A 14115-nucleotide genomic window follows, 5' to 3' on the forward strand; every position below is an offset into this window, starting at 1 on the left:
GTGTGTGTGTGTGTGTGTGTGTCCACGCTGTCTGCCCTACAGTGGTGGAGAAGTGAAACCAAAGTAGCGTTGGTGCGTTTGCCAGACACTGCAGTGGTCCATCTGAAGGGCGCCACAAGCCAGGCCCAGAATTAAAGATTAATGAACAGTCATCCCAAACTATCACCAATCTCTGAACACAGTGACAATACTTCCACATTACCCATTCCAGTGGAAAAGAAAGGGACCAGACAAAAACAATGTGCGTCTAAATCACAGGGTGTGAATCACAAGGTTTAAAAAAACTGAAAACAAACAAAATGACAATGTTCTAAGAGTAATACATATGCATGATAATATACAAGCAGCAGAATGAGGACTAATACAGAGAGAATTGAAAGCCTATATAGCATTGGTGCTCTGATGAGAGGAAAACAAAAAATGGGAGAAATCAAAACAAAACAAAACAAAATAAAAAAATAAACAATTCAATTGGGGGATAAAATAACATTTACCACTAAGTTTACCATCAGCACAACATGGGCAGGATCAAATCGCTGTAAAAAAGAAACACCAATTGGTTAAGCAGGAAGATTGAGGCACATAGAGAAGGGAGGGTGGGGTTGGGAGTGTGGCTGTGGGGTTTAGAGGGGTTTATTACCAGAGGGGCATCAGTGTGTCACCCCCACCCCCCTCATCCCTTCACTCAGGGCTAGGTGCTTACAGGGATCTCCTCTCACCACTCTCTCCCAACCACTCGTCCCCGTCCCCTGGCCCCTAGTCTGGCGTCTCTCAACCAGATTGAGCCCGGAGGAGATCGAACTACAACGCCCCAAGAACGCCAGAGGTCGTGTATCCCTCGTTATTTTAATTCTTACTTTCAACAAGCAGAAAAAAATGGAAAACTGGGTAAATACTTTGGAGGAGGTGTCAGGATTTTAAAGGTCAAGTATCTACTTTTAGCGTATCTGAAACAGGTTTATAACTTAAAAAATTAAAATTAAATCTCTAATCTGGGGACATAAAATGGCTCTAGAGCAAGAGTCTGCAACCTGTGGCTCTGAAGCCTCATGCAGCTTTTTGACTTGTTTGCATGGGCTCCTTGAAGCTTTAAAAAACATATAATTTAAATAAAAAAATATACATCTTTCTTAAAGAGAGTATTGGTGACTCAAGACATCAGCATTAGATAAATTCATGCTTTAATTTTTTGTTGAACTAAATATGCAGGGCATCCTGCAATAACTGGTTAATTTTTTTTGAGAGAGTTTTAATTATTCTTTTTACTTTTTGCAAATTTTATGAATTTCATATTTTGCAAATTAAAAGAACATTTTTTTTGTAACTTAACTATAAGTTTTTCAAATTTATTATTTTATTTTAATTCCTGCAAATTTTGCAAATTATTATTAAATTGTTTTTTCTGAAAAATACTGCAAACTTTTGTTTGTTTTTTTTTCGCAAATATTTTAAATTACATTTTTTTGCAAGTTTATAAAGTGTTGGCAAATTTTTAAAATGTCAAAATGATGGGAATTTTGGTACATTTTGGCGCATTTTTAAAATGTCACTTTTTTGAAAAATTTTGCGAATTATTCAAATTTTATATGATGTGGAATTATGAATTTTTGACATAATAAATTTTTCAAAATTTCACTTTTTATGACATTTTTGCAAATTAAAAAAGAACCATTTTTTAAGTTTTGCAAATGTATTTATTATTTTAATTACTGCAAATTTTGCAAATTATTATTTAATTATTTTTTTTTTTAAATGTTGCAAACTTTTGATTTTTTTTTTTAATTTAGCAAATATGTTAAATTACATTTTTTTCATTTTTTGCAAGTTTGTAACATTTTGGCAAATTTTTAAATTGTCAAAACGATGGGAATCTTGGTACATTTTTTTAAATGTCACTTTTTAAAAAAAAATGCAAATTATCAGAATTTTTTAAGATGTTGAATTATAAAATTCTTGACATTAAATTTTTTTTTAAATGTCACTTTTTCTTAACCTTTTTGCAGCTTTTTAAAATTTTATTAATTGCGGAATTATTAAATTCTTGACATTCCAATTTTTTTTTCTTTTTTCAACATTTGCAAATTTCTTACATGTTAAAACTAAGACTGGCCCCACAGAGAAAATTTGGTCTTGATTTTAACAATGTATAAAATTGAATACAGTTTTTTTTTGTCTTTATTGAGAAGATAAAGTAGATCTAGTGGCTCCAAAGGGACTCTAATCCAGGTGAGCTGATCAGCTCTTACGAAAGTAAAGGTTGCAGACCCCTGCTTCAGAGACAACCACTATTTCCCCCTTTGAGCTTTTTGCCTCAGAGACGCTTGTCAGCCCAGTTAGCAAATCTCCCAGATATTCCTCCATTCCTTGGCCAGCTTACAGCCAGCAAGACTGAGTTTTAAAGTGTGCTTTACCCCAGAAGACGTGAACACATGACACACATAAAATGTACCTGAGGAAAGAGCCAGCAAGGCTTTGAGCAGTGCTTAGAGCGGGGTCTGCATCGCTGTGGAGCAGCAGTTTTACCAGAGTAGACTTAAAAATGTGCACAGTGAGAGTGTTACATTTGACTCGATGGTGTGAAAGTAATAGTTCAGTGTTCAACCTCCAACACTGCTTAAAGCCCCAGGTGAGTGTGACAGTTTGAGGCAGGCAGGAGTGCACCGCTGGGACAAACATGCTGTGCAGGAGGGGCAAAGAAACAGGGGGGAGGACGGGAGCTTGTAACCATGGGGACAGAGACATTCAGGGTGTCGAAGGGTGGTGAGGTTTTCCCTGTAAGTTGACTCTATGGCCCGGTCAGTAACAGACACACTCACACACACGTCTCAGTCCCACGTAATGACCACACACATACACAGTTTTCACAGGTTTGGAGGTAGAAACAGGCAAACAAGCAGAGGGGGGAAAACTTCTCTACTCTGCAAGCCATTCAAAGTCTGAGCCGTGGTTACAGCCAATCAGATACCCGACAGCAGCAACGGAAACTCAAAGAGGAAAACAAAATCTAAAATACGTTGAGAAGATGATTCTAAGGGATGTGATGGATCATGGCTTCCTAAATCTATCTTGATTTCAAATGGATTTTTGTTCTTGGTTCAAATCGAAGCACTTTGCTCATGTGCAGATTATAATAAAGGTTTAGTGATTATGAAGCAAAGAGGAGGAAGCTGACAGAGGCCATTAGCCTACAGTACACTGTAAAAGGGGTGTTACATTGAGGTCAACTGCAGAGTGGGAGAAAGAAAACACACCCACACACACACATACTGACATACAGAGGGGGTCCAACAAACCTTACCTAAAAAGGGGCAAAAAGGACAAAAGAAGAATAAGAACAAAGTCAATACAGTGAAAAACTTAAAAAGGGGACAAAATGCTTTCACTTCAAATATCAAGAACCTTCTCGTCTGGCAAGGAGGACAGGAAAGGAGAGGAAGATCGTAATGATTATCCAGCAGACTTCAGTGTGTCAGTGCAATTGTGCTGCGAGTCCCGTCTACTCCTCTGCTGGAGAAACTGGGCCCAAACACTGAGCCATGAATTCCTACACAACAACTGGCCACAGTTTGCCGCAGTCTCATCTGCCCACAAAGCAGGTTGGTTGCATAACCGCACGTCAGCGGTGCCAGCGGCAAAGACAAGAGCACAGTCAGCCCCTACGACGCGTCCTCTCCTCTGCACGGCGCATTCACCCGCATCACGCCAAAAAGATTCAGCCCTTCAAGGCCAAGGTGGGAAAAAAAAACAAACGCAAAGCTCGGAAATTCCTGCTGCGTGGTTATCTTTCCATGCACTTGTCAACCTGCCAAGAGTGAAGCAGCATCCTGCTCTGCTCTGCTCTGCTGACCGGCCACAGACACCCTGAAAATACCGACCAGACAAAACCGGAGTCCAAGGCCATATATGTGCACAAAGGAGAGGTGGCAGGGCAGCAACAACGCTGTCATCAGAGCTCCGGGTCTCTCTGGGCTCACACAAATATTTACCGTCCAAATGTCAGACCGCTACGGATTAAACCAGAGATACATCTGTGCTAGATCAGACGCCGACTGTGTTAGCAGGTCTAATTGATTAAACTCTCTGCATATCTATGCATGCACAGCAGGGATGTGACGATGCATCGCGAGACAGTTAAAAACCTAAACAAATGTTTGACGATTGGATAAAAAAAAAAATGTAATGCCCTATTTACACAGGACACATGCAAACCTGAGACTGTTCATTTGAAGAGATTTTGTTTATTTGCATTTCTTATTTATTTAAAGTCCTTTTTGAATTTTTTTTTTTTTTTTTAACCAAGAAAAAATAAAATTTCTCTGGCACTTTTAAGAAAAGGACACACTTTGTTCTGCAGTTTCCTCAGAGAATTAAAAGGGAATTCTCTTTAATTTGTTAAAAACAAGAGAAAATATATTTCGTCTGCTTTTTGCATTTTGCATCCATTGCATGGTTTGTGTTTTGCAGTTGCAGAAATAATCAAAAGAATCTTTTCAGTCATATTTTGTCTGTAAGTTCAAAGCCTTTGCACACCAACGGCGACAAATAAATGGCAGGGAATTGCGAAAAGTCAGCGGCGAGTTTTGACGCGCCTGTTTATGCACATCAGGAGCAAACTCCTCGAAACGTTCTTTGTAGTTTTTATGTCTTTTGTTGTAAAGAAATGGTTGCTGGGACACAAACACAATCAAGTGGCCCGCCATGTTGAATGCTTTGGTATGTGACGTGTCAATAATGAGCATTTTGATTGGTCGGATGTGTACTCGTCGCAAGCAAAACTTTAGAAAATTCAACCTTCCTGCAATTTCACTCCGTGAAATAACATTGCTGGTGTGGAAAGAAAAAACAGTAGGTTTAAAATAAGGATAAATAACGTGGGAAATGTTCATGCAAAAAAACATGTCTGGTGTGCAAAGGGCTTCATTATGTCGAAAAAAAATTGTGTGGAAATCGCATCGTTAACCCAAAATTGTGAATCCTGCATCGTTACATCCCTGATGCATAGATTAAAACCACAGATGGTTCACATTTCATCACCTGCAGATCACACTTCAGAGTCTCAGCAAGACAACTCTCTGCATGCCTCCCTTTCAATTCATTCACATGGCTCAGGGCCTCTATTTTGCTGAATGAGAAACATTTGGCTTTAAAATGCTGCTGAGCTCACAGAAAGAGCACAGCACTTGAGCAAAACTCCCCAGAGAGAGTGAACTGAAACACGACTATGGGAGCTATAGAGACATGTAAAGAGTTTAATAAGGTATGGACTGAGGGGACAGACAGAGCGTGAGTAAACTGAATGTCTGGAGTTATGTGGAGCACCTCCTCTTTTGGCTGACTGCAAAAGCTCGCCAGTGATGGCATCACTCAAGGACAACGTAATGCATCATCCTTGTGGGAGAAAGTGCAGGGGAAGGGTAAAGCTTTAAAAAGAGGAGTAAAGATCAACCGGAGGGAGTAAAGATACTGATGAGGAGAGGAAAGAGGGTGAAGAGACAGGAAAAGGCTCAGTGGAAACATGCCAGGGCCCTGAACCAATGAGCCTATGAGCACAGCAGGGTTGAGCTAATGAGGTGCCAGTGTTAGCCAAGACCAACCCACTCACTCAGCTCTGTTCAGCCTGCTCCCTCTTACAGCCAGTCGATATCAACGGGGCCATTCAATTACAGCTGTCTCCACAAAATAAACCTCTTAAATGCAGCATTCTGGCTGAATGCTCTCTATGTCTTGCAGGATTGATTCACGTGCAGAGCTTTCAGAGCTTTCAGAGCCTTGTTCTGCTTGAATTTTATTTCAAAGGAACGGCATTTCTCAGTGTAGGAATAATAAAAACATTAAAGGGGACATATCATGCTTGTTTCTCCTTTTCACTATGCCAGACTAGGATGCCTGTAAAGCATTTCTGCCCTCAGTACAAGTCATTTAGTTCCTTCATTTCCCCACAATAGCGTTCTCAATATCCTCATTTTAGGCCATTCTGAAGATCTCGTTGAAACGCTCTGTTTGGAGAATGACCTCCAGTAACCTCACAACGTCACAGCCCTTTGTGCTCTGATTGGTCAGTTCTATCAGAGGGGCGGAGAGGGTAGAGCCAGGGGGCTGTTTTTGCAGCATGGCAGTATTTACAAAATCGCCATATTGGATGGAGCAGACCGAGTGAGTTTGCTGTTAGCCAAAACTTCACCGTAAGGCATTGATAGCACTAATAAAATGGCAGAGGGTAGGATACGTCCTTTTGTATTGGACCCTGAGTCAGACCCGGACGGTTCTGCAGCTCAGGAGGAAGAAAATCCACCTGGACACAGATCATCTCAGGACGCTTCAGTGTGGTGAGTCAAAGCGGTACTGTAACATGTAGAGTTTATACGTGGAAATATAGGCAGACTTCACCAATAAACTATTTCTATAACAGGGCTCCATCCTGCTCCTTCACTTTTCTCTGTCTGTTTTATCCATCATGCTGAAAGTGTAGTCTAAAGATGGCCTCGACCGTCAGTTCCTCACTATGTTATTACCGCAGCATTATTGTAGTCCAGGTTCACAGTGCATGTCGGGACAAGCATGCAAATATCACAGTCTCACAAGTATTACCACGTCTGCTAAAACTACAGTGTTTTAACTGATAATTCACCATGTAAAGCCGAGCTGCTCAGCAGAGCAGAGTCCCTGCATCCAGCATCTGAGGGGGGATACTCGGCTCTTGGTGGGTGTATCCCTCGGTGGCGGTTGTGTGACTAACTGACATCACAGAGGAGGAGCTGCTTTATCAGATTACGCCAATAAAAAGAAAGGATCCTCGTGTCGTCACGAAGGTCGAAATCTCGCAGCCAACTGGCAATGATCTATTTTCAGAGGCATCAAATCTCGTTCTAGGATATCAGAAAAAATACAATATCTCACTTTTTTTTTTAATTCAGGGGGTGTAAGGTCTTGTTTTCAAATTTATTATATAATATGAAAGTATTAAATCAGGGATCAGCATGATATGTCCCCTTTAACATACATAAAACAAAAACAGATTGAGTGACTACAAAATATTAAGATTTCTTTCAGACTTTGAAAGTCAGACTATCTCTGGTGCCTTTTGGTTCTGGATAGGGTCAAGTTTCATTTCCAAAAAGGCGGCCCGGATAATTTTTGCTTTATGCATGTAGATTTAAGAGCTTTATGGCTGAAAGAAGGCTCCAAGATGGAGAAAGTTCTGGCTAACATGTGTGCAGATATGTGTATCAGGCTCTACCATGTAGTCTCCATTATCACTTCTGCATTACCACCCAGAGTAATAAAAAAAAAAAAGATTAATGCCAATGTTCAACAAGAGAAACAGGGTAATCTGGCAAGGCACGCTTCTCAGATAATGTAATCTGGGGTTTGGAGCAAGTTATAAGGAAGACATGAAAAAGCAAAGCCAATATAAAAGACCATGTGCTCTTTTTCTGAGAGCTCATTGGTTAAAAAGATATGCATGTTGATAAAACTATCTACACAAAACCATCTAAATGCAGACTAGAATTCACATTAAACTCTATCATCCACCTGCTGCTGCAGATCAAAGCCTGTTATCCTCTTTCTTCTTCAAGTTTGAGGAAACAGCAGCACAAGAGAGAGCAACTGGTACAACGGAGCAATATTTCTCTAGATAAAAGTGCATTTTACCCAGAAGAGACACAGAGGGAGAGATCAGAGAGAGTATGAAAAGAGAAAAGTAAATTTGCTGATTAAATAAAACCTGGAAATGTGAGGGGGAGAGAAATGACAGAGGGCAGTGGCCCGGTACCAGCAGCAAACATTGAACATAGGTGTGGAGAAGCGTGAGGCCTTACCCTGCATGGTTTTGCCAAGGCCTTGCCCCAACTTCCAGCCATGTTTCTGAAGCAGCCGGTGCCCGATGTTATCCTATCAGAGAGAAGAGAGGAGAAAAAAACCAAAATATTCCAATAATAAGAGAAGCTTTTCCCTGTGGGCATTGATCAAAAACAAATGAAAGAAAACACTCAGATCACGCTATCATCATCAGCACAATCACCACTACCATCACCACCATCATTATCGTCATCCACATCACCTACAGCGTGTAACATCAGTGTCTTCCAGCACAAGGAGTGGAAAGGGCAGTAGGGGGTGGGAGGAGGGAGGAGATAAGGGGTAAAGGTCTGAGAGGAAGGATAGGATCCACTAAGAGGCTAGGTCTGTAAGCTACAGACACCCAGCTAAAGCATGAGTGCAGTTTACACACTTTATTTTTAAAGGCGGAGAGACTGGGCATAAGCATTCCTATAGTTTAGAATAATAAAAGATAACACATCAAGTCTCATCCACTAACTGAGGTGTTAGGAGGAGGAGGAGGAGGAGGAGGAGGAGGAGGAAGGAGAGGGCAATATATGTATCACACGCATACATATATGAACCACTACAGAGCAAGATCTTAGTACACAAAGAAAAGTGACACAGAACAGGTATGGAAATCTTGCATTAACAAAACAAAGACCAGAAACTCCAAGCTTGCTGTGATTCTGTCACCATGACAAGGGGAGCACCATGAGACGTATGCAGCTGTCACAAAAATATAGCAAGAGGAAGAGAAAGAGAAGTGGAGCTAGTGGGCCTTGGATTACCATTACAAGGCCCAGGGTGGACAGAGTGTGCACGTGTGAAGGGGGGATGTGGGTGTGCAGGTGAACAGAGGGAGACAGTGTGTGCATGTGGCCCCATCAGTTCACCAGGAATCATGAGTGTGCATGTCCTCAGACACCTCCAGCATCTCTGGTCTGTTATCAGCGGTCCGACCCCGACTTTGAGACCCCGACTAACGCTGTTAGCACACTTATAATTTGATTTTTCAGACTGTTTTCATCAGCCATAACCTTAAAAAAGTTTTACAGAGCTGTAAGGTAGATATAAAATAGTTAAAGTCTTGTTAAACAGCAGACTCTAAAAATGCATAGACCAGGGGTCTGCAACCTTTACTTTTTAAGAGCCAATTTTCCTCAGCTCACCTGGATTAAAATTCATTCAGGAGCCACAAAATCTACTTAATCTTCACTATGAAGACCAAAAAAGTGTATAAAATTCTGACCATAGTAAAAATAAGTTAAATAACTACCTCAATGAAATTTTTAGACAGTTTTTTAAGTTTATTCAATTGTATATGTAATTATTATTTTTTATTAAAAATGCCAAATATTGTTTTAAAAAGAAAAATCTGAATGCAAGATTTTTCAAAAAATGCAAAAATATTTCAAAAATTTTCCAAAATTTAATAAATCTGCAAAAACGAATTAAAACTACAATCACATAAATTAGCATTATTTTTTTTTAAAATTGACATTAAATATTTTGCAAACTCAAAAAATTTTCCAAAAATTTGGAATTTGAAAATTTTAAAAAATAATGAATATTGCAAAATTGAAAAAATTTGCAAAATGTTTTAAAAATTTGGATTTTTTTTCTTAATATGCAAAAAATATCAAAAAATTGAAATCCAAAAAATAAAAAAAAATTAAAAAATATATATTAATCATTATTTATTTTAAAATATTTATTGCATATGTATTTTGACAAAATGTCAATGAATGAAAAATGAATTTTTTTTTAATACAATTTTTTATAGCAGCAGGGTGCCACTACAAATGAGTCATAGAGCCGCAGGTTGCAGACCCCCGTCATAGACCCTCAACTTGGAAAAATCAAAACCCGCTCCATATAAATCAGTTTCATTTTCACTTTTTTGGATGGGATCAAACAACTGACACAGATTCAAGAAGCTAAAGAAGAGCATGAGAACATACACAACAGAAAGTCCAAGCAAACTCTGGGGCCAAACGTGCATGTGTCTGAGACTGTTATATCACTAGTATGAGTCAGCAGGAAAAAAACATCGAGTGAAATGCAAGACTGTCCCACCACTACACACTACAGTACAACCTCAAGCACAAATAAAGAGAAAACAATGAGGTTTCTTAATGAGCAGTGTGTTTTTATGTTGTGATAATAGCTATTCCAAGCTTGTCTAACATTCACCAGAGTGCTGCATTCTACCAGAAGTAAAAATCAAAACATACAAACCAAACAAAAAAGATATTTATAACCACAAAGAGATTGACATCAACGTTCACAAACAGAAAGTGAAGGGGTTGGAACAAAACAGCATGCAGCTTTTTGTTAAAGGCTTTTAACAAAAAGGATCGTCGGTGTTAGTAGTGCACAGTGAATGGCACACATACAAAGGGGAGGTGGGCTCTGAAGGGCAGGTGAACAGAACTCCAGGTGTGTTAGTCTCGGGTGGATCAGGCACAGAGTGGAGGGTGATGGCTCAACAGGGCTCGATTAGTTCTCTCTGACAGAAGAGGAGGTCGGGACAGGGGGCAGAACAGAGCAGGCTGAGCCGTGGTGGAGGTGTGGTTCTGGGGCGGTGGAGGTGAGCTGGGCTTGTATGGGTTAGTGCTCGTGAAGGGGGGTGGTGGTCGCACACACAGTACACACTGCATCTCCGCCGACGAGATCTCAATTGGGGCGAATTTGGTGTAATCTTCCTGTCAGCCACTGGTGGATTGAAAAGTATGTCAGAGCAAACGGTGCCCTTCTTTGCCCCATTTTTATATCACTACCATCCAAAGTTATCTGGATGGATGGATGGAGGAATATCCAAAACATCTGTTTGATATTTGCCTCCCAGCCCTGAGGGGAGAGGCTGGACTACTTCACTTCCTGTTTCTGTTTTCTCTCCGTTTCATAGATGTATGAGCCGAGCTCAGTGTGTGTGACACTCAGATCCTGTCTGCTGAGGGATGAGATAAGGGAGGAATGTAGGCTGGGCCCAACATGGTGGAGACCAGCTGACCTCTAACAGCACCAACATTAAAAACACTCTCACAGTGTATGAATTTATGTCCCTGTGTGTCAGATCTAGAAATCAAGGTGGGTTTAACACGGCTGAATGAGTGTGTTGCCTCCTCCTGGGTGGACAACACGTCCCCTGACTTCATCGTGTTGGAAAACACTGCAGAGTTTGCTGCAGTGAACACCTCCCCTTTCAGTCGACATTGGGTAAGCTTCTGTCCCTTACTGCAGGATTATGGTGCAGTAACACTGCACACATGATCATTTGTATTGATTTAGGGAATTAGATGAAGCTTAGGGGAAGGAGGGAAGTAAAATGCTCTCTACTCGAGCTACCTGATAAATACTCCTGCTCTGTTTCTCCACAATCTTTACACTTCTCTCTGTATTTTTATCAACAAAAGCTAAATCTCAGTTTTTATCAAACAGTATACACTAGAGGGGCAAAGAATGAGGCATCATTTGCACCTAAACAAGAGAAATTGTTTCTATGTAAGGGTTAGAGAGCGGAGATGAGGCGCAGACTGTGTGTTGAACAACAAATAAGTGCACCAAAAGAAGAGACAGACAGACGGATGAAAGCAACGACGGCGAGTCCAACAGCAGTGCAAGTGGAGTGAAGGCATTTCCATACGAACCTGGCTTTAAAATACTGGGCTGTCAAAGAAACAGTCACACGTGACACAACGTAAGAAACCGGCCAAACGCTTCAACTGCAATTCTTGTTGCTTCACTAGTTCTTAAAAATGCAAAACTCTCTGCTTTGATAAACAAACATAATACTGTACAAAAACAGAAAAAGGTAGGCGTGTCAATAAATCCACCAACTGACTGTTAATACAGTAGAAAGAAAAATGGAAAATAACCAAACAAAAGAGTCTACGGGGAGCGGGGAGAGGGGGTTAAAGAGTGCACTGTGCAGTCACTGGCACAGTGCATGGAAAGAGAGTTGGGTCAAGAGGTGATATGCAGGGGACCCTGCCTAGAGACCCCAGAGTGTGTGGAAATATTAACGCTTCTCATGTCCGTGTGTGTGTGTAATGTGGGTGTGTTTGGCTCAACATAAATCTAAATGAAACTCACTGATCTGAAAATCTAGCACTGACTTCTCATCCTCCTCTGTGTCTCTGAATAATTTCCTTTGGTAGGTGCTGAAGGAAGATAGGACCTGCTTCTCCTCATAAGCCCTGTTTCCACCAAGTGGTCTGGTTTGGATCAGTATAGTTTGGTACGAGTTGGCTCGGTAACGTCTGTTACGTTTGTGTTTGCACAGCCAACTGTGCCCCCTCATGGTAGGCGACATGTAAAGGCTGATTCATGATTGATGCAGGCTACGCGCGTCCCATACACTCCAAAATTTCTAACCTGCCAGATAGAGACTTTGAGCAGAGAAGAGGAATCGGTTAAAAGAACCTGGAAAAACATCCAGGACAGATACATAAATATGTTGTAAACAAAGTCAAACGTTTTCAACTCTCGGTTTGTACTCCGGTAGACGTTCGTTTGTGATACACTGCCCCCTGCAGTTCAGGAATGGACACCTACAAATGCTGCGCGGGGGGTTAAAAATAGGGGTGGGTAAAAATATTGATGAATCAATGCGTCAAAATATTTCCTCGCCCAATTCAATATCGATTCAGCAAACCCTCTGAATCGATTAATCTCTTGGCAAGTTACTGTGTGTGTTATTTGCGTTGTATGGACGAGGGCCACCAGAGACCAAACAACACGTTTGGGTTGTTTTATTGCTCCAAAACGTGAGGTGACATACCACATATGTTCACATGGGATATAAAAATTGATAATTGAAGCATTTAAATCAATACTGAATCAAATCGATATCGAATCGCGACTTTATAAATCAAAATTGAATCGAATCGTGAAGTTCTTGTCAGTACCCAGCCCAGCCCAGTTAAAAAGCATAAAAGCCCCACGTGTATAACACAGCCTCAAGCCGGATGCCGATAGACGCATAAGTTATATAATAGCGTGACGCCATAGCTACACAACACAGTGTACCCTACAAATAAATGTGACGAAGAAGAAAAACGTGACATTTTAAACAAAGAGCAACGACAGAAGACATCCAGCAATTCACGTTCTTTGTGATTAGCATGAGGCTAATTACAAAGAACAATCAAGCTTTGTCTCTGTATTACGGCCGTCGCACAGGAAGTGACCATTCTTTCGGCCAATCAATAGACTGCAGAGTTGTAGCTCCACCTTACAGGATTGGGTCCCAAAAAGTGGGGCGGTTCGTCTTGGTTATTTGGGGATCCGTCCCGGGATTGGTCAGTGGAAACGCTATAAAATGCTGTGATGAACCGAACTGAACTGAACCACTTGGTGGAAACAGGGCTTTACAGCTGCCCTGTGTTTGCTGCTCTGGACTTCACTGGTCAGCCTCAACTACAGCAGGTGTGACTAGATGGAAACAACAGCTTCAGTGTAAATGACTGTAAACGGGAGCAGCCCCACCCCCCTGTAAATAGAGGTAACGTGTAGATGCATCAGACTAACATGAGGGGATTAAAGATTTCATTCACTAAGTGATGAAGGAAATGACAAGAGAAGCGGAGTCCAATCAATGTAAATGTTCAAACATATTTCAAAAAATACTTACCTCATGACTGTGAAGGGACAATTCATCAACAGGAAGTTTATCAAAACAAGCTCCTTTTGGTTTGATCTTTGTCTAAATGTGTCAGCTGAGATAAGATGGTCGGACTGGTCAACAGCCATGTGTTTAGCAAAGTCTTACACCGACCAAGAGCTGAGAGTCAGGCTACACAGTCTTTCATTGAGTTACTGCTGGATAAAAATGAAATATTTCATGAAAAATTCTTTGCTTTCTGTTGGCTTTGTGTGGTTTCTGCGGCTCTGAGGCTGCCCGCTGCATATCGCTCAGGGACAGAGTCAGGTGAAGAGGAGGTGGACAGGGTGGAGGGACTGGGAGGGGTCGGGGAAACGTGGGAGGAATGAGTCTGGGGGGGAGGGGAACTGTAATAGTGATTAGGACAAAGTGTTGAGAGAAAATAGTACTCAATGCTACCAAGTTAACACATGCAATGCAAAAACAATGTTAGAGAAAAAGAGCAAAGACCAAAGGGGGAAGGACAGAAAGAGAAAAAAGATCCCAATAAAGTACCACAGACCTCTAGCTGCCTAAAGATCACACACAGTAAGTGGCGGGGAAGGGGCTCTGAGAAGCTGGGCTGAAGCATTCACTGACAGCTCGGAGATCATCACTTTGAGGTTTTCACCACAGAAACAGACTAA

The 14115-nt window shown here is 41.1% G+C and overlaps 1 protein-coding gene across 8 annotated transcripts in view; it reads right to left on the reverse strand.

The window, feature by feature from the left end:
* Nucleotides 1-14115, reverse strand: part of gpatch8 (G patch domain containing 8) — a 35243-nt gene that overhangs the window by 12726 nt on the left and 8402 nt on the right. For 2 of the 8 annotated variants that reach the window (XM_074697187.1, XM_074697189.1), the window contains 3 exons: nt 11475-11493; nt 7821-7893; nt 495-536 (listed from right to left, as the gene is read on the reverse strand). Coding sequence is in view for 4 of the 8 variants with exons in the window: in XM_074697183.1 (XP_074553284.1) it covers nt 7821-7893 (73 nt within the window). In the remaining 4 variants the exon portion in view is untranslated. Of the gene's footprint in view, nt 1-494; nt 1238-7820; nt 7894-11474; nt 11494-14115 lie in introns of those variants that run through there. The other 6 variants (XM_074697184.1, XM_074697186.1, XM_074697183.1 and 3 more) reach the window with 4 other exon arrangements.

Source organism: Halichoeres trimaculatus, unplaced genomic scaffold (genome assembly GCF_033239565.1).
Source record: "Halichoeres trimaculatus isolate MK-OKI-2021-1 unplaced genomic scaffold, fHalTri1.1 fHalTri1_scaffold_20, whole genome shotgun sequence".
NCBI lineage: Eukaryota > Metazoa > Chordata > Actinopteri > Labriformes > Labridae > Halichoeres > Halichoeres trimaculatus.